Source organism: Calonectris borealis, chromosome 2 (genome assembly GCF_964195595.1).
Source record: "Calonectris borealis chromosome 2, bCalBor7.hap1.2, whole genome shotgun sequence".
Classification (NCBI taxonomy): Eukaryota; Metazoa; Chordata; class Aves; order Procellariiformes; family Procellariidae; genus Calonectris; species Calonectris borealis.
In genome coordinates, this window is record NC_134313.1 from 164212012 (window position 1) to 164238950 (window position 26939).

General features: G+C 40.9%; 1 protein-coding gene across 1 annotated transcript in view; it reads left to right on the forward strand.

The window, feature by feature from the left end:
- XYLB (xylulokinase) overlaps positions 1 to 26939 on the forward strand; it is an 87046-nt gene that overhangs the window by 24425 nt on the left and 35682 nt on the right. The window contains exons 14-15 of the mRNA XM_075144237.1: positions 970 to 1043; positions 2441 to 2537. Coding sequence (XP_075000338.1) covers positions 970 to 1043; positions 2441 to 2537 — 171 coding nt within the window. The remainder of the gene's footprint in view (positions 1 to 969; positions 1044 to 2440; positions 2538 to 26939) is intronic.

A 26939-nucleotide genomic window follows, 5' to 3' on the forward strand; every position in this document is an offset into this window, starting at 1 on the left:
TTGCGTCTGGGAAGTACCTGAGAAGGCCAATAAAACCAGCAAGTTTACCTGAAGACCTCATCTGCCAGATTCAAGGTGGCAGCAGGGTCAGAAAGGAAATTTTGGGATATACATCCCCTGGCAGGGCCTGCAGATCTGTAACCCACAGTGTTGCTTACTGGCAGGTATTCAGAATGTTTAACCAAAAAGGTTATGTATGCCAAAGCACAGTACTGTTTTTGGAGTTTTTCTGGCTAAAAGTCATAGGGCTCTGAGGGCAGCATACTCTTGTTCCAAGGTCTGAACCTTAGAAACTCTCCTTAGTTTCTTAGCTATTCTGTTCAGTTTTTCTGTCCTCATTTTCTTTTTTTGTCTCCTTTCTTGAATGTCTTTTCTGACCAACCCTTCTTGCCATCAACACAAAAGAAATCTTTTTCACACTTTTTGTCTAGCTGTCTACAAAGCATTACTGCATTTCTTCAGATCTCATCAAAACTATTCAGAGACCAGCTCTGCTTCCCGACGTAAAATATTTGATGTTCTCTAATAAGCTCATGAAATCTAATGCAGTGTATGAAGTGTTCCAGTATACCTGTACTCTTCTTACTAACTTACCATTTTTTCTGTTTTTTCTTTCACCCTTGCATATGACCTACTGAAACTATCTCTAAGATGTGTTAGGTATTATCTATATTACTTGCACGTGTATGTGTTCTGGTGGATGTGTGCTCTTTCGTAGGCTTGTTGTTTTTTATATTGTTTGGGTGCCTAGAGCCAGACATGCTTAAGATCCACGTTTTTGTAAACTGAAAGTAGTTAAATTCAATAAATGTATGGACTGAAATTAGTTAAGAAACAGGCTGTGTGGTAACTCAAATGTCTTTCCAAATATGTGATAAACATTTATTATCATTTTAGCTGTGTGCTGAAATAAGATTCCAACTTTGGGCTAGGAGCAAACATGACACTCTTTAATGTTCCTTGATGCAGGTTTCTACTTTGATGTGATGGAAATTACTCCTGAAGCAGTTGGGATTCACAGATTCAACAGAGACAACCAAAAGGTAGTAATAATCTAGTTAACGTCTCAAACCTTGAAGGAGCACTGTCAAGGCTTGAAATCTTTGCCATTATCATGGTGGTTTTTTTTTTTTTTTTTTTTTGTCTGAGATACTTGCTTTCAAATTTCATTTATTGATGCAAGTCCCTGGGATGATTTTCATACAGAAGTATTTGGTCTGTAGCTTGAGAGTATCTACAGTGCAAAGTCTGAACTAGAACTTATATGGTATTTTTTTGAGGAAATATTTCCTTTACTGGAAAATGTGGATTTACTGAAACCAACAAAACAGGATTAACTTTAAGCTTATTGAGAGCTTAGTATCTTACATGACTTAGTCCCCATCTTCTAAGTTTCAGACACACAGATAAGGATGTGTTGAAACTTCGGACTATAATGTTTTGTCTTTTATCTTGCTCTAAATGTGTATGTAAAGTAAAGACCTCATTTTGCTGTCCTGCATGTCTTGGAGTAACCTACAAGCTACATAGTAGCTACATGTAAGTAAACACAGGCTAAAGTCCAATTGGAATTAAAATAGAAATTATGTTACGGAAAGAAAAGTTCTTTGTATCTTTTTTCTTTTTTTCTTTTTCTTTTGAGGAATGGATGTTGTTTAAATGTCTGGCTTTCTGGGTGGTACTGAAACTCAGCAGATGTCTTTGATCAATCATGACTCCCAGTCGATTAGACCTCACCTAGGTGAACAGAGATTGATACTATCTTGTGTTTGCAGTGTAGCACCAGTCTCTTAAATGCTTGCTGTTTAAATGAATGCTTAATCACTTCTTGTTATACAAGTTGTAGGCGCTTATCGTAGTGCATGAAAAAACTCAACTTTTTCTGAAAGATTCTTTGTATTTGTTTGTAGTTCAATATTTTCCTACTTCTGTTGCCTTTCTCATATTCTGGTTGGTGAAAGGACAGAAAAATGTTATGTATAGCGACTAAATAAATTAATGAAAAGATTACATGGTTTCACTTTTGTGCATACAGAAATAGATTTAAACTTTTGTGACATTGCTTAATGCATCTGAATTTTATCTACTTGCTTTAATTTTATGTTTTTGAGATATTGATTCTTAATCAGCCTTTGGTGCTGAGAAATGCATAGAGAAGAGTTTACAACTTGCACTAGAACCTCTTCCCATCATGCATTGATTTCAAGTTTGATGGATTTGCCAACAGCACCGAGGTTATGGGTTGCGTTCTCTGTCATGAGTCTTTAGGTCCATCTTGTGTGTATGAGTGAAGAACTGGGCCTAGTTGAAAGCAGACCTCAGGGTGTAGACAAGGATAATCAACTATAAATGTGTCTTGTGTTTTTAACCAGTCTCTGACTTGGCATTGTATGCTGTGTAATGGTGCTTCTTAACTTAATGCATTCCCTCTTTGATACAGGTTTCAGACTTTCCAAAGGAGGTGGAAATACGAGCATTGATTGAAGGGCAGTTCATGGCCAAGAGGATTCATGCTGAAAAGCTGGGATATAAAGTCAGTAAGTACGACGAAAAGGCTGCGGAACTAATGGCACTAGAGATCAAACACAAAGATAGGAGTCCCAACAGTAATGTCAGTATTGTGATTCTTGTCCTGCATGATGGATGCAGAAACTGGTATGAATTCTAAATTAGCCTCCTGGAAAAATTTTTGGTGGTGTGTTGGGGGCAAGTTTTTGCATATATTAACTTTAGAAGGACCAATAGTTTAACTTTAAGATGACTTCTTTTTCAAGTATTCTTGCTGTTTCATTGTTATTGAGCTGCATTGTCAATTTTTAAATAAGAGTTTGGACTTTGATAGCTTGTTCAGTGAAAAGACGACCAGCCTTCTGCCTAAAGCACAGAAAATCTGAAATCTATGTTCAGTTCCTGGATCTGCCGTAAGCTGGTCACTTACCTCTTCACCTCAGTTTTCTGTTAATAAAGCTGAAGCTCTTTCCCTGCCTTGTGGTTTAGAAAGCAAGAGATCCCGCTCCCTAGAACTTATAATATGAATAGTTTTTAGCACATTGGAACAACAAAATCAGCCAGTATTTTACCTATAGAAGTGGGAGCAGATCATTACTAGCTGTGCAATTCTACAAAAAGAATATAGGCAAGTTGGTAAGATGTTTTATTGGCGTTTTCTGTCAGTGTATCAGCCAGTGGCATCTTAAAAAATACTGAATTAACTCATTTTGAGGGTTTTTAATCAATGTTTTATTTTTTAAAATCATATTATTTTTATCTACATCCTGACTACCTCCTTTACAAGCCATTGCTTCACTCCTACCTCCAGGCTTTTATCCATAATCATGAAGGATAGAAATTTTTTTTTTTTTTTAAGAGAGAATTCCAGGAGCTGAAAGTTGAGAAAATATAGAGATACTGGAACAAATCATAAGGCTTGGCAACACCACCTCATAAATTTACGCTGTAAAGGTTTTCCTGTTATATATTTTCTTATATACTTGAAACTGTATTTATTTGGGGAGGTTATTTATGAAGACAGGCAGAGGTCCACGTAGATCGTGTTTAAAATACCTGTTTATCCTTCATTCTTAGATTCTGCTGCACCAAAAGCTTGGCTTAAATAGCCTAGAAAGCTCATGACTGAAGAGGATACTTTTGCACTCTGTAAATGTCAGGGATGAGACAAACACGAGAGTGCGAGAATAACTATTTAAGATATCAGACAACTCTGACACAGAAACAAGCAGGTAGAAATTATCTGTAAATACATTTAGGCTAAGTAGGACAGCCAAAAACCTAACTAGTTTTAGGATGTGGCTTAATAAGCTTTACAAACTCTTTTTTTTTTTTTTTTTAATGCTGTAGATATCTACAGTAAAAAGGAGATGGGTGTGATTGCATTGTGTTCCTGTAGATTCCTTGGAACCTTGTATGCTTTTGTTTTGTTGCATCCCAAGGGTCTTCTTGCTATTTGGTAACTAACAGTTGAGTTGTTTTAAAAAAGAACTGCTGTATGTAGTGTAGGCTGTGTGCATCTCCCACTTTTCCTTAGTGGTATTATTTAAATGTCATATTCTGTTATTTGTGTAGTGATGGCAGGCTTACATCTGCATTTGTTGTGTGACAGCTCTGAAAACAGGGTGTGTTCTGAACGTTTCAGGATATGGATGAGCATTATGGGAATTACTCTGGTATTGCCAGACTTTCTTTTATTTAATAGCTACTGTTTTCAGGCTGCTTTTTTGTTTTTAATGTGACTTAAAAGCTTATTTATCTTTTGGATGGAATATACATTCGGGACTCTTGTGTTTATTCAATTCCTTTTAGGCCTTCTCTACATGGGGAACTTACTTTGATTTTTCCAGGAATCAAGCTGACTTACATTCAGAAATATAATCACAGCAGTGTAAATCTTGGCTTTTTTTGTTGTTGCTGCTTACACCAATGGGAGAATACAGTAATAACTGCTCACAAGATCCGGAAAGTTATATGATGACACCTATTAAATTGATCTGTAACAGAAATGGAAGTGACGTGGTCAGTCACAACAAATGGTTTGCTATGGTGTCCTGAGGTTTGTGTGGTGCCATCTCAGTGGTGCAAATGAGTCAGAAACCTGGCTAAGAATTTCCCTAGCTCTGGCACCAAGGTGCTGGAAAATCATTTTGGCAGAGTCATGAACCTGCCTCTCTGTTCCTGGGCCAAATGCAGTTTGGATGACTGTAATCTGAAAAGCAGCAGCATATGTGGAAGACAATTTTGTAAAAATAAGTAAATAAAAATCTGTCATGTAGAGTTCTTGGTTTTGCACTGTGAACATGACAAACATTAGATAATCCCTTAGAATTTACTTTCAGTTAATGAATATATTATCTTGCTAGGAGCAGTATTTTGAATCCTCAGTCTAGCTAGCACTGCAGGAAGAAGTGCAATGATGCTGAAAGTGTGTTTTATATGTGAGGTTTTGTTCCCAGTTTGATGTGTCTGGTACATTATAGATCTTATATAAATTACAAATGATAGTTTTAAAAAACCCTTAAAACAGCTCTTCAGGTGCTGTTTACAGGCGTGTGCACAGGTTTCAGTGCAGCTCGTGTGCCAGTAGAGGGCAGGGGATTCTGTCTCATGATTTTTTTCATTGAGGCTGGGATGCGTGTGTCAGCCTTCTTTTGAAAATGGCACAGAGTCACCAGATGATCCTTAGGAGAAAAGTTAAACCTTACATTAATCGTGATTTAAGGGTTTTAAAAGTGTGTGTCACTCTGTTCTAATTGCTCTAATCTTTCTCAATCAGATTTCAGGGGAAATCATTCAGTAACACCCTGTATCCTGTTTTGCTTATGTGCTTGAGAGGTGGATAGAGTGTTATGATCTAGAAGCAAACAAGTGAAGTTTGGTCTGTCCCTGTTGTTTACATCCTCCGATTCAGAGATTCATGTAGATAAGGTGAAGGTTTGCTATTCTGCCTTTATTTTCCTGGATTTTGATTGTATCATAAACACCTTCTGTTTTGTCACTTCCTTCTTCTGCTTGCAGCCATCCCCTTTTGAAAGCTAAACTCACAACTGGAGTTCAGAGGCTAGTCATACAGACATGCTTGCTGCCTGGTTTGAGGACGCTCTGAAGTCAAACCCATGGCAACTGTATAGAGAAATGACAGTGTCTGCAGCTCAGTGACACAGGTGATCACAGCAGCTATAAAGCTGTCAGTGGTTCAGACTGATCTGCCAGTATATACTTTAATAATCTTGATGATCACTTCAGAGTTGCTTCTATTCCTGATGAAGCAATCCTAAAATTCATATTGATGCTGACTGGAGAATGTTGCAGTGGTCCTTGCTTGGATCTAATGAAGCTGTCCTGGTGAAGATCCACAAAACTGATTATTCTTGGGAGCAAAATCTACCCCCCTGCCCACTGGTGGGTGAAGTAAATATTGCCATGATGTATGTTATTATGTATGCTGAAGGAAAACAGCACACAGGTAGGGGTTCTGGTGCTGATCACACATGTAGTCAATAGGTATTTAAATGATGTGCTGGTCTACAGTGTAGAAACCTTCACGTCAGTGGTAATCAGAGCACTAAGTCTATACATACTGGGTCAGGTGTGTGCTAGAGTTGTGTTAAATAAGCTTTTGTGGGGCTGCAGCAGCAATTAATAAATCCCGCCTTGTAGGTAGGCTGATTATCTGTGGTGGGGTCTGTGTTGAAGCTGTTAGCTTTGGGCAGGGTTTTCTGCCTTCACGTTGTTGTGCCTGTTAATGGGTTCATAGTACTCCAGTTGCCCGATGTGCTGTTCGTGTCACATTTATACCTTTAGGAATCTGATTCTGCCACCTAACTGTCATCAGCAGGGGGAGATGGATAGAAAGTGCCAAATTTTACAAGCGCAAGCTTTGCCCATGAAATCCTGCGTCTGTGTTTATTATGTAATTTACAGTTTCTTACATACATAAATCCATCACTTGCAAATAATGCTGGTGCCCTGAATTCTACTGACTGTACTTGGTGCTTAAGTACTGTCTGGGGTGACACAGACATGCCTGTGGCTTTGCACTGGTGTAAGAACGAGCCAGGTTTTTTCCTTAAGTGCTACGTGTTACTGGTGTTTCAAGTGTGTGTGAAAGTACATCTTTCTGATTGGATATACAACGGGATGCATCCTTAAACAAAACAGCATTCCTGCAGTGCTAGGGGAAAAAAGGGAAATGTCAGACCATGCTGGGCCTGACTTCTCAGTGGTTAGAGTGGGCACTTACATCTGCTGAAGAACTCAGTCTAAGATTACATGAGGGCAAACTCCAAGGTGCCAAATTTCTTTTTTCCTTCAGGTGGTGTTTTCTTCTGATGCTCTTTTCAGCGAGTTGAAGGCAGTAATAATGTGTGGCTCTTTGTCCACGGGGAAGGCAGTCTGATGGAGTGAGAGGAGCTCAGAAAATACCAATTAGTATAACAAGGAGCGATTGTGTTTCATCGTTCATGTTGTCATGTGGAGGCACAGAAACCCGAAGGCGAGGCGTGAGGCTGTCACTCCACAGCAAAGTGTTGGTCCATTGGAGGATGAAATGGCTCTCCGGTTTGGCGAAGCTAGATGTCACTGGTCCTCGGGACGCTCCAAGGATGGCTTTGTGTCAGGCTACGAGACAGGTTTTTCTGCTGGTGGTTGTCTTTGACCGACTGGCTTCTGTGATTGTAGTCTTCAAAACTCTTACAAATTATCAGGAACGTTGGAGTGCTTGTTCCATCAGTCACCTTTGCCTTCACTGCCAAGTGTGTTTCTACTCTAGTTGTAGCAGTGTTTTGGCTGAAATTAGGAACACTGTGAGTGAGGCCATTTTGTAGTTGCATATAGATTAAACTGATGTTTATGCCCTGCGGGATTTAAATTTCTTAGAGAAACCAATACTAAAATGTTGTGTTGGCTTCGTGCTTGTCTCTTGCTGCTAAGAGCGCTGATGGTGTTTCAGCAGCACAAGGGTGACGGCTTTGTTAGAGGCCTTGTGCTTCAGCAAGTGAGTGAAAACAGTTTAAAAATAATTAGAAGACAGTGCCCATGACAGGAGGTTGAAGTCCTCTGTTTAAAATAATAGTGAATAGTGGTAACGGTCAGATTGGAACATATATGAATAGGGATGGGGCAGAGCATACCACTCGGTATGCAGTACAAACAGACCATAATTACCACCCATGCCTTAGATCTTAAGCCTCTGGTTTTGAGGGAGGAGTGTTGGCTCAAGAAGTACTTTCAAATTCATCAAAGGCAGGGTCTTCTTCCCAGATAAGCCAGTGCTGCAGAGGATATTTGTATTTTCTGATGAAACTTCTAGCTGATAAGAGTGCCAGTGTGAGACGGGCAGTACCTTGCCAAGAACTTGGCTGTATCCCTTCTTATCTCCCACAGAGCATCAGACTTTTATCACGTAACAGAGCCTTCTAGGCACGATCAAGCAAGCCTTGGTTTTAAGCCAGTGGTCTGGAGCGAAAGGTTGGTTAGCTCATTACCAATTCCCTGACCAAGTATTTACAAAAAGGGCTTTTTATTATTACTTGGCTCAGGAGAGTACAATATTAGTTTAACTAATTTTTAAAAGGGTTAGATAAAACGTCTCTGAAGGAAATGACCTAATGTGCTATAAGGAAGCTGCTTACGTGCTCCAGAATTTTTCATGCAGTGGCTATTGTCTTGCTTTTATTTTGTTTTATTATTGTTATACATATACAGGAAACACAACGAAGACAGAAAATCTGAAGAGTTAATAAAAAGATTGGAAGGGGTACTATCTGTCTTTCTTTCTTGACACAATGATGAAATGTTGTCATTGTTTGAACAATCGCTTTTAGTGTTTGGTCAGCAAAAGACCAAGTATGTAAATGGTTCAGTTCCTGTGCCCTGATGTTAGAGATTGTTTATGACTGTTTCGGTGGATGTACTGTGCAAGCAGTACTCAGGAAAATAGTCAAGCTGTCAGCTGGCTGGTTTTGTTAGAGCTTCATGGATCTCTAGAAGCTGGGCACTTGGAGATCTGTTGGGTTATCTAATAAATCTCCTTTTATCACTTACTTTTTGAGACTGATCTATAGTTTAAATCCATTTAGATTAGCAAGGGAATTACATGATTGCAGTCTGTAAGTACCTTCTTGGGGAAAGGAAACTTGATAGTGTAGGACTTTTGAGCCTTACAGGCAGAAACATTATGGTTCAATAACTGGAAGTTGAAAGTGGGCAAACCTCAAATGTCAAGCAAGATGCAAATTATTAACAGAAACTGAAATCAAACAGTGCAGCAATTGACAGTGGTGTAGTGAATCTTTTAGCACTGGCAGTTTTGAGAACAAGACTTTTTTTTTTTCTAAAAACAGGTGATCTGGTCCAAAAAGTTGATTTATGTCATAGAAGGGTGAGTTCAAAGGATCAGCGTGGTCCATTCTGTCTCAGACACATGGGAGTCTGTAAGAGATGCCATTGCTTGGAAGCTCATCTGATTCACAGCTATTTATACATTGCTTTCTATTAATCATTTATAACAATAGCAGCTGCTGGTATCACTGTAAATGATGCCCTGTTTTGATGATCATTCTACTTGTAAAATACTACATTTACCTTAGTTGACACTTAGTGAAATGTTACATATTTATTATTTTAAATTGTTCTTCCTGTGTCTTTCTGTATTTTCATTTTTGTTGCTCAAATGTGACAGGCCTGTTAGTGAACTCTAATCAGCTCTCCCAAGATTCCCTAGCCCCTCCAGCTGTCTTTCCTGTTTTCTCGTTTAAGGTGATTCAGCTTCTCTTACACATCTCACGTTGTGCATCAGTTCTGAGCACTAAGTGTCTCAATGCTTTCAGCTGCATCAGCACACATTTGAGGTTTTTCAGTGTTAACAGGGGTTCTACTAGATAAGTCATTCTTTCCCTACCTACTCTATTTGCCTGCACGTACAGTGATTTTTAGCTGTGATTGTGTTTGTTGCATGAGATTAAGCAAGACAGTTTTGCCTTACTTTAGAAGAGATTATTGCCTAAGCTTTTAAAACAATTTTAAATATCTGAAGTTTTGGTTCCATCCAGACTTTGATTTCCAGAGGACAGCTACTCAGTGCTTACACAGATTATCTCAAGGAAAAAAAAAAACCAACCACCCCCCACATTTCTTGTTTAAGTAAAAACCAAGTAAAAGTTCACACGTCTGTGGACAAGGGGAATTTTGCAGTCTACTTGTATAACTTTAATTCTCTTCAGACATGAAAGAATTAATTTGGGCAGCTTTTTTTTTCTTATTTCTGGCCCATGGTTTTCAAGAATGCACATGAAGGGTATTCTTTTTTCTGCCTTTAAACTATAATGTTATTTAGCCTGTGTGTGGTGTGTCTAACTTATGCACTAGCAAAGGTGTGCATGGTGCATGTAAAATGACAGGTCTCAGCCCCAAGGCTTTCACAATGTCAGTTTAGTCCAAGTGTAAAGGGTGGCAAAGGGTGGGAAGTTCATGAAAAATAAGCTTCAAGTGCAGTATGTACTTCTAAAGTTCTCTCTTTGATGTGAATAAGAACAGAAATTTTTTTAGTTTCGCACTTGGAGGCTGGAATTTGGGATCAGTGGCAGGACTGACCCAAAGAAGAAAAATCAGATGTGTGGAAGGGTGAGATTAGAGCATCCACAAAATTAAGTCCCTTAATGATATGGTAGGTGACATGAAATTCCTGACCCCAGCTTCTGGACAGTGATACCATTTTTCTCTTTGGTGTTCAAAAGGCTGGACTTGACAGTCTCTTACAGCGGCCTTCAGCTCATCAGTGGTCTACTTTTCCTAGTTGGAAAATCTAAAGAATGGATGAAAGAACACAAAGAAAAAGTTTGCTTGAATCTGAAATTGTCTTTTTCCGACTGCACTTACAGTGATTGTACAGCATCAGACAGACTTAAAGTAAAACTAAACTCAGGAGTACCTGCTGAGCATTGCACATCAATTACTACTCAAGTAGAGAGTGAGTTTAAAAACGGCCACTTCTCTACCACTTCTGTTGGTTTTAAAGTGTCTTCCATTTGACAATATTTGAAGCTCAATAAGAAATTTCTGAAAGCTGGAAATTTGAAATTAAAAACAGAAGTATGTATATACATAGAAGCAAAGGGTGGGTTTGTGATGGTTTTATTTTTGATAGTGTCTCAAAGTGAAATAGTTTTTTTGAGAATACCTCTACTGCAGATAACTGCACTTGTCAATCTTTATCTGAAATGTTACTAAAGTGTGGCTTAACTTAATGTTTCACCTCTGGGTGTGCATATCTCGGTTGATTCTTCTGAAATGCGTAGTTATTAGACGTTTTCAGAAGTTCTAGTGGATGAAAGTTCAATTAGCCCCTGTTTGTAGAAATCAGCTAGCATCTTTCTAAAATATAAATCTGTGTGCTTTTGTATTTCCACTTTTGCAGTAACACTAAGTGAAAGGAACGGCTGCATAGGAATTCGAATGAGCTGAATGCTCTGTCTGAAAAACTCCACTAGAAAGTGTTTGGTGTGCGCAAACACGTAATATTGAATTCTTTCTTTTTACAAAGCAACAATATTACCAAAGGTAACAATACTAAACAATGTATATTCATTATAGAAGTAGTATCGAATGCCAGTATTGTTTTGGACAACAACTGAACTGACTTGGAAATACATTCGATTTCCTTAGCCTAGAGTTGGTAGCCAAAGTTTCAGTGTACTTAACTATCTAGAAAATGTACTCCATCATTGATAGCAGCTTTCTTCGGGGTGTTTTCATGTCTTGTTTTCAACAAGTTAAGATCACTTTTGTTACATTTCAAATAGACTTTGTTGTTAGAGGGCTTTGGATCCTAGAGGGATCCATGTGCTGAAGGAAGGCTTCTTGGGGCACTGTTCCAGCACTTCCTTGGCTGCCTCCTCTGTGTTTCCAGGAACGAGCCACTCAGTTCCTTCCCTCTCCATTGGTGGTATCTATTACCGAACAGGTAAATGTCAATATTTATCTGTACATAGCAATTGCCATGTATGCATCTCAAGAAATAATTATGGAAAGCTGGAGGGCACTCAGCATTGTTACAAATCAGCAAAGTATTTCAGTCCTCTCCGTGGCCATCTTAAAACATACAGAACAGCAGAAAATAATGTCATATATTAGCCTGTGTAGCAGCAGCCCTGTGAGTAGCATTGGAATGAAGGTGGTCACTGGTCACAGAGCTGGAGGGATTTTAAAGGATATTTTCGAAAGCATTCACCCTCTTCACACAAGGTGCTCTTGATCTTTTTCCTCTGTGTTTATTCTGGTCAAAAATGAACTTTTTGTTGTTTTGAAGTAGTTCTAATTATAATGGTAATACAAATGTACAAGTGGAGAGCTGCTTGAGTAATCTCTTCAAATTAAGTGCACTTCTAGTTAAATGACTTAAGTTTACCTGCAAGTGAACACTTGTGCTGCAGAGAAAGCAATACAAAGCTTCGTATTTCATACCTAATTTTGCCTGTGAACATAAAAGCCTGGTACCCAAAGAAATGCAGGTGAACGTCTGAAGCCATTGTTTTAAAGTATGACACATTAGAATAAAAAATCGCTGGAATATCTATTTGAAAAGGTGGAGTTGTGTTTTTAAGTAAATTACAAGTACTCAGGACCTAGGGGCTTCTTATGTATTTTTGTGTTTTAAGTTCCCTTTTTTTATTCATTACTTAAAGGTATTAATAAATTCTTTCAACTACAGTAGCTGCTATGAGCTGTGATACAGGTCAGCGCAAATTTTAAATGTTATCTAGGCTGTTACTTACAAGTGTAATCACTGCAAGGGCATTCCTGTTGATTTCAGTGTTGCCATTTGCATGAATAAGGGTTAATCATGAGAACCAGGAGAGTGCAGGACTATAAACCTAATTTCCAACCCTTGTTATATGCTTGAAAATGAGCTAGATAGCTCCTCAGAGGCCTGACCATTTAACTGTTTTTCACTTTAACCAAGGGACTAAACCGATAGAATGAGCAGTTCCAGTTTAGAGAGGACTCATTTTGACTTCTTGCATCTACCTCCTCCGTACATCCTTTCTGGCTGGCCTCATGGCATGTCCAACACCCCAAAATCAGCTGCAAATGCCAGGAGACTGCAAAACCAAAAATATTTTGAGGACTGAGGTAGGATGTGTTGTAATCTACTGGTTAAAACAAGAAAGTTTTATATATAAAAGTTTCTATTTATACACATGTACACTCACACTATATATATATAAAAAAATGCCTATAACATACGAAAAACTTTTCTGTATCATTTAGAGGATGGGAGGCAAGACTGGAGATTTACAGAAACCTTTTGGTTATTATAACTGACCTATTTCTGAAATGAATTATTTTCTCTGAGTAGTCACTCATGTGCAAGTGACTGCTACATGTGGAGATGCAGAAAATGTCTTGTAAAACTGTTGTGGCTTGGGTAACTCATGTGCGTCTGATGCTTAGGAACAATACCACAAATGCATGGGAAATGTGATCTAATGGATAGTGTATACCTAAGAGCTCCACATAAAAGGCTTAAAGAACAATTATCTAAGTTGAATGCAGTGTTTTAAAAACAGCTTCATCCATTTTCCTGCCATTTTTTGTGCTTTTCCTCTAAATAACTCTAATGTATATTAATTGCTTGAAATAATACCAATAAATCTAACAAGGTTTGTCTAAAGCTTGACTGCACAGAGGAAACTTCATGTTTGTTTCAGTGGTGAGAGAAAAAAATCATTTACTGAAAATATTAAGAAAGCTAATATTAATTTAGATGGAACTTAATGAAATCTTTAATGGCTTTTTAAAATTGTTTTATTTTCCTTAGATTTTAATTTGAATTAAATCATTACTATTGTTAAATTAGTTAAACACTAAATTAAGAAATGCAAATGAAGTGAGCCCAAAATCCAATGTGGTTATTGTTTTTATTGATATATGTAGGCTAGTGGTGTGGAACAAATTCCAATTATATCTGATCTGTTATTTGCAGTACAAGTTCCTGACTCTTCATTAAGTGTAATACATTAGATTAAATGCTTTGCTCAATAAGAGCTCGGAAAATACCAGTATTACAATAAACCTCTTGCTGCTCTTGCCTCTTTGTTCGGGCTGTTAGCACTGCGTATAATGCAGGCTCCAAGGTTTTCTAGTTTAAAGTTTTAAAATCCTGCCCAGATGTGATCATCAGAGAAAGATAAATGTAAACTTTAGGTAACGTAGTCAGAGGAGGCCCAGGAGCGAGGGAGAGTTGCTAAAGGCAGCTCCGTTACATACATGAATTCACCTGAATAAATGTTCAGTGGCTTCTGCTATGCTAACTTAAAATACTAGTAGCTAGCGAGGAAAATGCTAGTTTCACATGATATATCTTCCTATATGATTAACACATCCAAAATAAATGAAGTGTGTCTTCAAGTATCGGAACTAGATTATTCCAAGTTGTTCTTTATCCTTTGGTTTATATTTTTATAAAATGCTGTATCCTAAACCGACCGAAATCAGTAGAAATCTAGGTAGGAAAGAGGAAAACATATGTGCCATTTTTGTGCTTGTCTGCTTTGTGCACAGTCAAGGTACTTGTCTGTGTAAAAGCTCCTTTTTCATTTTTAATCTATTGTTTTCCTCAGAAGCTATTCAGGAAGGCGAAATTGAGCAAACTAGCTGCCAAAGTTGCCTGTGGCTACCCTGTGGCAGCGCCAAGTGGAGAGAGGATGCTGTAACCGAGTCTTGCTGCAGGACTGGCCCAGCGCAGCTCTGGGCAAGCCAGGCACATGTGGTGGTACCACGTTCCCGAGCTGTGGCTGGTTTGTGCCTGTGCTGCTGCATCCGTCCTGGCGCTGCATGGCTCTAAGTAAGATGGTAGGGTTTCTCTGGTGTCCTCCAGAGCTGCTGTTTGAGATGCTAGAGGAATTGCATTATCATGTAGTGTGGAAGAACTTGCCTGTCCTGTTGAGCCCCCATGCAGAAGTGTTCTTAGCTTGCCAGTACAGTAGTATAAAATACTTTCAGCTCAGCATGCTCCTCACTTCAATTTATTCTAGCAGTGTCAAGGCACGTGTCCAGCACAAGTGGATGAGCTGCCTCTGCTTTTGGCTGCACTACATTTACAGCAGGGCGTAGAGAGAAAACATGAGACCTCGTCACTGTTTTACAACCTTCTGGAAGGCACAGTTGGACTTTGATGCGGAATCGGTGCAAGTGGGAGGCTGACAGAGCAGTGGCGACAGCTGATGTTTACAGCAGTTGCTCTGGTTTCACTGTATGTACATACTTTTTTCTTCTCCCAGTGTATGAGCTAAGCAGCACTAGTAGCTTCATAATCATCCATATGAGTAAAACTGATTCGGCTTCAGTCAATGATTAACCTTTTCCTGGCAGGATAACTGTTGGAGTTGATGTGATGGAGGTTTGTGAGGTAGTTACTGTTCTGTTTTACCCTAATGTGGTGGGCATAGCTAGTGTATCCAAAGTGCTGGTTGGCTTTGGAAGATGGGTCTCCAGTGCTGGGGTTAAGTTGTTTGTGATGTCTATGTCTACAGGGGAGCATGTGGCAGAGGTAGGGCAAGACATTGAGCACTGAGCATGGATGTCAGCCTTCTCACCCTGTGTCCAGAGAAACTTCTGCCCATTCTACTTCAAATATTGGAAACCAGGCCTTTTCCCCTACTCTCTCTCTGTCCTCCTCCTCCTCCTCTTTCAGTTTCTCTGTGTTCTGGATCAACCTTTTTCTAGAGTCACTGAAAATGGTTCTGTGAAGGGACTGAAAGAGACCATAATGTTTTGTTACTGGAATGAATGAAAAAAACTCTCTTTTCTGCATCACGATGAGGACCTCATGGTATTTGCCACACTGCTTTGTTTCACGCATTTGACTGCTCAGTAACTGCTACCATACAGTTAGCAAAGTGCTTCTTCCCTTTCTTGATGCTTTTCTCCCATGCCCATCATTGCACAAATCCTTGGAGTGTGACTCTAGAATGTCCCCCTGAAACACTTTTGTCTATCAGTGTAGTCTGTTTGTGCTACTCCATTCTCATGGTCATCAGAATCCCTATTCTGTGCCTGGACTAAAAATGAGACCATCTGAGCTCAAAAACCTCCTCTGTGTTGTGCTGGGTTTGTTGGTAAGGGTGATGCCAGCTATCGAGTGCCTCCTTGCAGTGGTGGTGTGTGGATGAGGAGTTTCTGGGTTGCAAACAGAGATCTTTACCTTGCAGGAGACATCTGATGGTTTTGAGGCTGACACTGCTTGGGCTTCTCTTCTGGAAGATTTTTGAAAATGCTTTTACGTAGATGTTTTCAGGTGCTTCTTCTTGCAAACTTACAGGTCTTTTTGCCACACTGTGATCAGAGGATAACTAGACTTCCAGAATGATCCTCTGGCCATCTAGCACCATGTTGCAGTGGCATCATCTTGTGCTTACTTAACTGAATTGAATGGCGTGGCACTGCAGCGATCTGCAAAGAATGAGGATCTGCGCGTCCAGGAAGAGCAAACAGTGTGTTGTTTCCAATGCATAGTAGTTAAATGGGAATGAATTACGGAGAAGTCCTGGAAGCACTGGCATGAAGGAAAGGTGGGTTGGTATTGAACTTTAAGGTTTGACCATGCTGCACAATAGGAGCTTGTATTGCTTCCTCCTGCAAAACAGACTGGTTTCAGGTGGCTAAAGTGGTTTGCAGGCTATGACCCAGCCCAGGCAATCAAGCCCAGTATCAATGAATAGTGAGGATTAGAATATAAATCTTAATAAGGATTAAGCCACAACAAATATGTACCTGTGGAGCAGAACATGCTGTATGAATAGGAAACAAGCTAAACAGATTCCATAATTCCAGAGACAGCTCTGCTTCAGTCTGTAAGTGGTCGTGCCCTTTTACACTCCAAGGACAATTCTTATGGCACTGAGGATGAAGCTTTTCTTTGAAGTCAAATTTGTTCATTGGCCCACGACTGAGAAAAACTTGCTGCAGGATTTGTGCAGGATTCATTCACCCCATCTGAAATTCTGTCAGGACTGAAATGAAATGTGAGCAAGAGGAAGAACCATGTAATGGTACAGGCTCATTTGTTTTCACGTGAATACGTTAGAGCAAAATCTCACTTTCATGAATCAGCATTTCCTTTGTCAATAACTTTCAATATTAAACAGTAAGGTGACACCAGGATTACATAGGAGGAAAAGTAAATAAAACTGCAACAAAAGATTCTTGAGGGTAAATTGACACCTCAGGTCTTGATTCATGGTTCAGCTACGGAACAGGATGGGAATAACTGTTTCCTTCCCACCACGTTTAAAATTGTTTTGTAACTGAGAGATAAAAAGGACATTTCCAGATCCTTAGAGGATACCAGTTCATCCAAATCCCACGCTGTATTGAGAAATTATTCCCTTATTTCCTTCCATATTTTCTGAAAATTGTAATGCTCAATCAGTTTACCAAGATACAGAGCATATAGTAGTGCACTTCCCTTGTTGCCTAGGAAGAAAATAGCTGATGTTTTAGTATCCTCATGTGCTAAAATGTCATATTCTTCAGCTGAACTGCTGTGTTTCCTCCTCTTCCTTCTTGCCAAATCCATTTTGTGTTTCCACACACCTGACCTAGTGCCACTCATGCATGAAAAGCCCAAGTGCTTCTAAGTTGCAAGCACAGCAGTTGTCTAATATGTTAGTCTTGATAAGGATTCAAAGGGAAATACACAAGTTCATGAATGTTATTAATAATTTTAATAAATAATCCTGGGGAAGTTGTTTTGGAATGCTTATTTTAGTGAAAAGGCTGTCTAAAGCTTCTGAAACTGGTGTTTAAATTACATAGGTGTCCTGCTGTTCTGATCTTAGTGGCAGAAATTATTTTACCTTAAGACACACTTGGTTCGTATCCATAAGTATCCATGGGTTTACATAAATACGAATACACTTGACTTGTCAGTTAGTGGTACCTTCTCCCTCAAACTTAATTGTGTAAGACTTCCAGACTCTTTAAAAAAAAAAAAAAGGAAAAGTTTCCTGTATTCTTTCACTTGACATTACCATTTCAGACAGCCAGTCCTGAAATGCTTCTGTCTGCTTTAAAAGTTTACAGAATATTTAGAAGGCAAGCAAAAACCAAGAGAAAACAGGATCAACAGTGGTGGAAATTGCAATTCCTTCTTTAGTTGCAGAACAGGTTCTGCACAAACAGCAGCATGAAAGCGTCCCCACCCATCAATCCCAGCTCTGACTAAAGAAAGCACCTTTAGAAGAAAATGTATGTATTTTTATATAAATATGGGCTTTACCTCGTCTGGCCAAATTTTTGTGTCTAGATTTAAATACAGACATTGTCATCTCATTGACTTGATGCTAGTGATGCTACTTGTGTTTAAGCATGCTCTGAAGTGGTTTCCTAAGTTCCTAGCTTTAATTTTTCATCTCCTGCTGAGAGCCAGCAAGAAAAACTGAGTCATGTCATTTGTGACCTAGTGTATGCTTAGCAATTCCTGGCAGAAATCCCTTAAACAGGGACATGTGGCTTGGGCCAAGTTTCTCAGAACAGAGAATTATTAGCGGAGAGACTTCCAGTGTGTTAGTCACTGTGAATATAAACATTAAGAAAGGTCTTATGATATAATGAGAAAAGGCCAAAGAGGTGAGCCGAGCATCATACTACTTCATCCAATGTACACCTAATCCTGTGTTACACATTCATCTCTATCTCCAGGCTTAGCCTCTGATATGATGATGAGAAGCTCATGATTGTGACTTGAATAAATCATGTAAGTTGCATGTTAAACAGAGGAATGGTCTGTCAGGAGCCTCGGCAAATTCAACAAGGAAAGATGTCAAGTCTTGCACCTGGGGCACATAAAGTGCCTGCATTGATAAGAATCTAGGGGGAAGCTTGGCTGAGAAGGACGTGGGAGGTCTAGCTACAAATGAGCCAGCAATGTGTCCTTGTAGCAAGGAAGGCTGACGGCATACAGGCTGTATCAACAGAGCACAGCCAGGCAATTGAAGGAAGTGAATTACGGTCCTTTATTCAGCAGTCATTAGATCACATCTGGAGTACTGCGCCTGGTTTGGGGCCCCTTAATGCTAGAAATGCATCGATAAACTGGACCAAGTGCAGGAGGGCCACCAAGATGCTTGGAGGCTGGAGGACCTGCCCTGAGCAGAGAGGCTTGGGGAGCTGGGCTTGTTCAGCCTGGGGAAGAGGAGGCTTGAGGGGGACCTAATGGTAGCCTGCTGAGGTGCTCTTTGCTGAAGTGCACGGCAGAAGAATGTGAGACAATGTCCATAAATCAATAGATGAGATTTTCTAATGGGATATACAAAAGAAATTTTGACAGGAAGGAGTATAAATATAGCACATTTTATTAGTGGGCTCTTGGTAACCGAAGGTCTTGAAACCTTGTCTCCGAAATGTTCCAAGACAAGGCTAATTTTACGTTGTTCTCCTTCTGAATAAAGTTGGTGTATTGACCTAGTTCTGTCACTCTACAGCCATGAACCAATTGGATCCCTCAGCTGCCACCCATCTCATTTTGCCTTGTTTGGACAGATAGAGCTAATTACAGTAGGTACTGTATCCAAATTTTTACAGATTAATTTACAGCATGATGAACAGAGTCAGTGATGGAGATGCAACCAAGGAAGTGAGGGATGCTCTGACCTTGTCACTCAGATGGATGTGGAGACATACTGCTCTTTTCCCAGATGGCTCTTGAGTTTTACAGAAAGTCAGTGACATGTTTAATTACTTCTGACAAATAGAGAATGCTTTTTCTTTTAGCTGTATTGTGTTATGCCCTTCATGACAGTGGAAAAAGGCAAAACAGCATCTTGACCAGCCACCCTTTGAGTAGGATGTTATGGACTGAAAATCTCAGGGTTGAAGCACAGGCTTTCAGCTCCCATTGACTCTTGATGCTGTCAGGGTTAGAAATGCCTGATGCAAGAAAGTGCTTAGGTACCTGTGAGGTCAATGAAACTTAAATGCATACCTAAATAATGTTCTGCAAAGAGATGTTTTCTCAGCAATCAAGATGTAGTTTACATGCTATGTGGCATTTGATAACTCTTGTTAAACAGAGAAGATTAATCTGAAATTGCATTAGGATGTGGAAAAAAAGGTCAAGATTGTTGCAATCTCCAGAATTATGATAAATATAATTAAGGTTGTATTCTCATAACTTTTAAAACAAACACATTCAGGGGGAAGGTGGCTATACTTGGAAATTTAGAGCTGGTACAATCAAATGTCTGTTTGCAAGATTTGAGGCTGCCTTATATGTTGGCTTGATGGCAGATTTTTTTAAACACTCCATGTAAAATACTTTCATGTATTTTGTGATGGGGAAAGGAAAAATGTGCAGGGTGTGTCTTCCCCACTGAGAATTCTTTTAGACCACCTCTGTTTTGACCTGATTTGCAGGCTTTCATTCAAAAGTGGCAGAGAATTAAGGGGAGGTTCTTGCAAGGGTGCTCAAGGCTGAAATAGTTTGCTGCTGTTTGTGAAGGTAAGAGTGGCTGTCCTGAGTCAGGCTGAAGGGCCAGCTAGGCTAGAGTCTTCCTCTGACAGTGGCCAGTCTCTAATACACAAGCAAGACTTGAACAGCTTTTACATCCTCCCAGCTTCCACCAGTCTGCAGTTTAGCAACTTCCTGAGCCTGAGGTTTTTTTATTTAACAGTTGTTGACGGACTTTTTCCCATGAACTTCTCTAATCACTTTTTAAAAGCATGTAGGTTTTTGGCACCCATGGTATCCTGTAGCACTGAGGAGTTCAGCTGAGCTGTGCATTGTGTGAAAAGTCCCTATTTTTTGTTTGTGTTGAGCATGTCACCTGATAATTTCATTTGCTCCTCGGTAAGTTTTGTACTATGAGAAACAGTGAGTAGTTATTCTGTATTTATCATCTCCTTGACTGCCTGTGCTCTGCTGGCCTCGCTCTGGTAGCTTAGCCATTTCTTTTCTTGGCTGAAGAATTGTAATCAAGACTTACTCATGTCTCGTTGGAAGCGGTCCCACACCTTTGATCAGCCTTGTTGTGCCTCTCTATATTGTTTCCATTTTTATTATGTTCTTCTTGAGATGTAGGACCAGCACTGCACTGAGTATTCAAACAGAGACTAATCTTCTATTTAAAAGGTGGCATAATACTGTTTCTGGTTTTATTGCTTTTATAAAAAATTTAATGTACTTGCTTTTTACATTTTTGAGTATTGATCTGATATTTTAATGAAATTATTAAAATTTACCATGCTTTACTCAAAGATAATACTTCAGAGACTGCTGGGTGTGCAAATTTAGGTCTGTTCTTTCCATGTACATTGCGTTGTACTAATCAACACTGAATTTCATCTGCCATTTTATTTCTTATCCTGTCTCTATCATGAGAAAATTGTGTAACTCCTCAGGGTTGGCTTTGTTGTCTCATTCTCTTTCCCACGTTACTTCTGATCACCTTTCACTAGCAACTGTGAAAACCGATCACTTGCTCGTACTGTTGGTTTCATGTCTTTTTTAAAAATGATCATTAATTCCTAAGACCACTTTCATTCTTGTTCTGTGGCAGCCGCCTTTCTACAAGAAACTTCGGCAAAGGTCCTTGTCAAAAAACCTGTTGGAAATCCATGTTTTTGCTTGGATAAAGCAATAGAATCAGAGACTCCTTTTGAGATCTGTTTTCCCTTACAAAAGGCACTGAGTCTTCCCCATTAAATCCCATTTGTCAAAGTATCTAATGAATCTGTTTCTGCAGTGCTTCCTGCCAATTAGCTGAGTATGGATCTCAGTTATTGAAAGCTCCCCATGTCCAACTGGGAGCCCATTTTGGTAACTGGCATCACGTTTGTCACCAACATGCCTCTAGGCAGTTTTAAGCAAGAGGTTATATTTTCCACAGGTAACATTTTAACAAATTGGCACTTGATTCATACACAACTTTTGCATGGATAACATATGATCTTATCTATTTCTTCTCATTTATTGAACTGATGTGCTCTTAAACATCTCTTGTTGACACCTCAGTCTGGGACAAGTCCTCCAAGACATCCCAAATTAAGACCTTCTTCATACATTGTCCTTGAACGGTCTCAGTGTTAGTTAAGAGCATTTTAGGCTTTTGGCTGCTGCTTTTAATTTCTTTTTCATAGAATCATAGAATCATTAAGGTTGGAAAAGACCTCTAAGATCATCGTGTCCAACCGTCAACCCAACACACCATGCCCACTACACCATGTCCCTAAGCGCCTCATCTACACGTCTTTGAAGCACTTCCAGGGATGGTGACTCCACCACTTCCCTGGGCAGCCTGTTCCAAGGCCTGACCACTCTTTCAGTAAAGAAATTTCTCCTAATGTCCAATCTAAACCTCCCTTGGTGCAACTTGAGGCCTTCTCCTCTCGTCCTATCGCTTGTTACTTGGGAGAAGAGACCAACCCCCACCTCGCTACAACCTCCTTTCAGGTAGTTGTAGAGCACGATAAGGCCTCCCCTCAGCCCCCTTTTCTCCAGACTAAACAACCCCAGTTCACTCAGCCGCTCCCCATCAGACTTGTGCTCCAGGCCCTTCACCAGCTTCATTGCCCTTCTCTGGACACGCTCCAGCACCTCCATGTCCTTCTTGTAGTGAGGGGCCCAAAACTGAACACAGGATTCGAGGTGCGGCCTCACCAGTGCCGAGTACAGGGGCACGATCACCTCCCTGCTCCTGCTGGCCACACTAGTTCTGATACAGGCCAGGATGCCGTTGGCCTTCTTGGCCACCTGGGCACACTGCTGGCTCATGTTCAGCCGGCTGTCAACCAGCACCCCCAGGTCCTTTTCCTCTGGGCAGCTTTCCAGCCACTCTTCCCCAAGCCTGTAGCGTTGCCTGGGGTTGTTGTGGCCAAAGTGCAGGACCTGGCACTTGGCCTTGTTGAACCTCATACAGTTGGCCTCGGCCCATCGATCCAGCCTGTCCAGGTCCCTCTGCAGAGCCTTCCTACCCTCCAGCAGATCAACACTCCTGCCCAGCTTGGTGTTGTCTGCAAACTTACTGAGGGAGCACTCGATCCCCTCGTCCAGATCATTGATAAAGATATTGAACAGGACCGGCCCCAGTACTGAGCCCTGGGGAACGCCGCTCGTGACTGGCCGCCAACTGGATTTAACTCCGTTGACCACAACTCTCTGGGCTCGGCCGTCCAGCCAGGTTTTTACCCAGCGAAGAGTGCACCTGTCTAGGCCGTGAGCCGCCAGCTTCTCTAGGAGAATGCTGTGGGAGACAGTGTCAAAGGCTTTACTGAAGTCCAGGTAGACCACATCCACTGCTTCATCCACGAGGCAGGTCACCTGTCATAGAAGGAGATCAGGTTGATCAAGCAGGACCTGCCTTCCATGAACCCGTGCTGGCTGGGCCTGATCCCCTGGTTGTCCCAGACATGGCTCGTGAGCGCCCTCAAAACGAACCGCTCCATGATCTTCCCCGGCACCAAGGTCAGGCTGACCGGCCTGTAGTTCCCTGGATCCTCCTTCCGGCCCTTCTTATAGATGGGCATCACATTGGTGAGCCTCCAGTCATCCGGGACCTCCCCCGTTAACCAGGACTGCTGGTAAATGATGGAGAGCGGCTCGGCAAGCTCCTCCGCCAGCTCCCTCAGTACCCTCGAGTGGATCCCATCTGGCCCCATAGGCTTGTGAACGTCCAGGTGGGGTAGCAGGTCGTTAACTTCTTCCTCTTGGATTATGGGGGGTTTATCCTGCTCGCCGTCCCTGTATTCCAGCTCGGGGGGCTGGGTACCCTGAGGATAACTGCTCTGACTACTAAAGACTGAGGCAAAGAAGGCGTTAGGTACCTCAGCCTTATCCTCATCCTCGGTGGCAACATTCCCCGCCACATCCAATAGAGGATGGAGATTCTCCTTGGCTCTCCTTTTGTCATTAATATACTTGTAAAAGCATTTTTTGTTGTCTCTCACGACAGTGGCCAGGTTGAGTTCTAGGCGGGCTTTTGCCTTTCTAATTTCCTCGTTGCACGACCTAACGAGATCCCTGTACTCTTCTTGAGTTGCCTGCCCCTTCTTCCAAAGGTGGTAAACTCTCCTTTTTTTCCTGACTCCCAGCCAGAGCTCCCCATTCAGCCAGGCCGGTCGCCTTCCCCGCCCGTTCTTCTTACGGCACATGGGGACAGCCCGCTCCTGCGCCTTTAAGACTTCCTTTTTGAAGAACATCCAGCCTCCCTGGACCCCTTTGCCCTTCAGGACTGTCTCCCAAGGGACCCTCTCGACCAGTGTCCTGAGCAGGCCAAAGTTCGCCCTCCGGAAGTCCATGGTAGCGGTTTTGCTGGCCCCCCTCCTTACTTCACCAAGTATCGAGAATTCTACCATTTCATGGTCGCTAAGCCCAAGCCGGCCTCTGACCACCACATGTCCCACCAGTCCTTCTCTGTTCGTGAACAGCAGGTCAAGCGAGGCACTTCCCCTAGTGGGCTCGCTTACCAGCGGTGCCAGGAAGTTATCTTCCACACACTCCAGGAACCTCCTCGACTGTTTCCTCTCTGCCGTGTGGTATTTCCAGCAGACGTCCGGAAAGTTGAAGGGCTAGCGACTGGGAGACTTCTGCCAGCCTCTTGTAGAATATTTCGTCTGCCTCCTCGTTCTGGCTAGGTGGTCTATAACAGACCCCCAGCAGGATATCTGCCTTGTTGGCCTTCCCCCTCATCCTTACCCACAAGCACTCGACCTCGTCATCACTACCATCGAGCTCTAGACAGTCGAAGCACTCCCTAACATACAGGGCTACCCCACCGCCTCTCCTTCCTCGCCTGTCCCTTCTGAAGAGCTTATAGCCATCCATTGCAGCACTCCAATCGTGCGACTCATCCCACCATGTTTCCATGATGGCGACTAAGTCATAGCTACCCCGCTGCACAATGGCTTCCAGCTCCTCCTGTTTGCTGCCCATGCTGCGTGCATTGGTATAGAGGCACTTGAGCTGGGCTGCCAATTTCTACCCCGACATTGGCGTGCGGTCCCTAGGCTCTTCTCTAGTGAGCCTGGTTTTATCCCCGTCCCCCTTCGAATCTAGTTTAAAGCCCTCTCAATGAGCCTCGCCAACTCATACGCGAGAATCCTTTTCCCCCTGTGGGAAAATGTGCTTTCTCCTCTTTATGTTATTTTACCTCATTGAAATTATATATTTCTGCTGTGGATTGATTATTTATTTTGATAGATTGGCTCTTCATGGACCACTGTATCTAAGTACTTCATGGTAACTATTACAAAATGGTTCTTCAGTAGTAACTTTCTGAACCCATGTGTTTTCTGCTTAAGGTAAGACTGGTCAGGACTTGCTTCCTTTCTTCTAGGTTTCTTGTGTAGTTGTAGCGTAAAGCATATGCGAGTTTGATGTTTACCCTGACTCATATAGGGATAACTGTAGTATCTCATTGTTACTGTGTTGTCTGTCCAGACAGTCTCTCCGATCTCTTTGTGTGTGTTTTAGTCATTGTCGTCATTCTGAGCAAGTGGTCTGTTGTATGGTCCCAACATTGATGTGGTATTCAAACCATATGGATTATGTTACAAGTTGGTACAATTAACTTGCTTGTCGGCTCTGACTTCAGGTTTTCATTAATGTATAGCAACACGCACTGCTGTGGTTTTCCTATATCTTTGTAATATAATTTGTTCTTTTATTTTACAGCATGTAATATTGTCTGCCTTTCACCAGTATGCTGCTTCTGTCAATAGCCTCGTTGAAAACTAGGCATTTTAAGGTTTTCTATCTTATTTTTCTTATTTTTTAGATTTCTAGTATCAGTATAGCAGCACTCCCATGCTTGGCTCAGTAGCTTATTTTTTGTGCTATGATTAAAATGGAATTATTTCTTCTTTGTGGTTTCTTGTTCAGATTTATTAATGTCTGCCCTATCTTTTATTTATAGATACAAAGTTTTAATGATTTCAGCCCTAGAAAATGTGTCAAGTCCATTTGTGCCAGCTTTAGCGCACCTCTTAGTTTAAAGATTCTCCTGTAACATTATTAATTGTAGATGCCAGTAGTCTGGTTATCAGCTTGATTTAAATGAAAACCATCTTTCCTGTATAAGAGACCTTTCTTCCAAAAGCTTCTGTGGTTCCTACTCAATCAAAATTTAATAGTAAAAGCTCACTTTTGTGAGAACAGTTACGCCAGTGTAGAATTTTTTTGAAAATCATAACCAAAATATTTAATAGAGTTTATTGGTGGAAAGAGATTTGTTAGAATACATAAAATGTTTCATTTACAGTAAATCTGTGGATACTGAAAATGCAGAGTGGTATTGCCAAAGCAATAGGCATTCAGGTATTGGCTGTGACTTTGGAAGCACTAAGCTGTAAAAGATCATTTTGTTCTGCTGTTGACTTGGCACAAGACATTCGGAATCCTCAGCAGAGGGGAGAATCAGGCTAATAAAGGTGGATGCATGGTGTATGGAATTTGAAAGTTGAAGATGGTAAGCTAAGCAGCTTAACATCTTCAGAATAAGAGGGAGTGAAGCTTGTAAGTGCATCAAGCTGTTTGCTTAGATCTAGACTAAGGAGCTTAAGTAGCTTATAACACCACAAGCTCACTAGCTCCGGAGGAAGGGACTTACAAGCTGTGCAACAGCTACACTTCAAAGGCCTTACAAGAACCCCTGATGAAGCCTGCAGGGCTTCTAGAGAGCATGTCAAGTAAATCTGTCCGTCTGTCTGTTTTTCTGCAGTATCCGAGTGCCTCCTTTAGTTTCTTCCTTACAAAGTTACGGGCAACTCTCCTCCCTGGAGTTATCACAATGTTAAATACCAGGCACTTTAAAATCAGAAAGTTCTCAAAATAATTTAGTAATTTCTTTTATACATATTCTGTCCTCCTTTTCGTCGCTGAAAAAACATACTATTGTGCACGCTAGGATGTACCATTTTTTTCTGGTGAAATATTGTATGAGGAAAAGGATGAAGAGTCCCCTGCCTTTGTAGTGGGGGATAGAAAATTATCTCAACTGTATAGTTGTGAATTAGCTATCTTTGGGGTCTTCAGTTTTAAATGTGTTTGTTTCTTGTTGAAGTCTTTAGGACTAGATCATCACAAGTTGCAAAGTTGCACTGCAGTGCTACGGTCCCATCCAATTCCCACTGAAATAATTTGGCTTATTTGAGGTCAAAGGCTCCTGCAAAGCAGAGATGGCTACCTTTACAAACTTTTGCTCTGCAAAATAACTGTCATGTCCTCAAGAGTTTCATTACTTACCAGTCAAAAAATTACCTTCATAATGGTGCTTTCTTGAGTAATTTTGTCATCTTGAGCTTGTTCTGTCCTGACTTCATTAAGTCTACTGAAGATGCACTTTAAATTACAGGCATATGACTAGTTTTCTGTTTTGTTCTGACTACTTGCTCCCTAGGTATTGAGTTTCTATATTTCACAGTAGATTCTTACA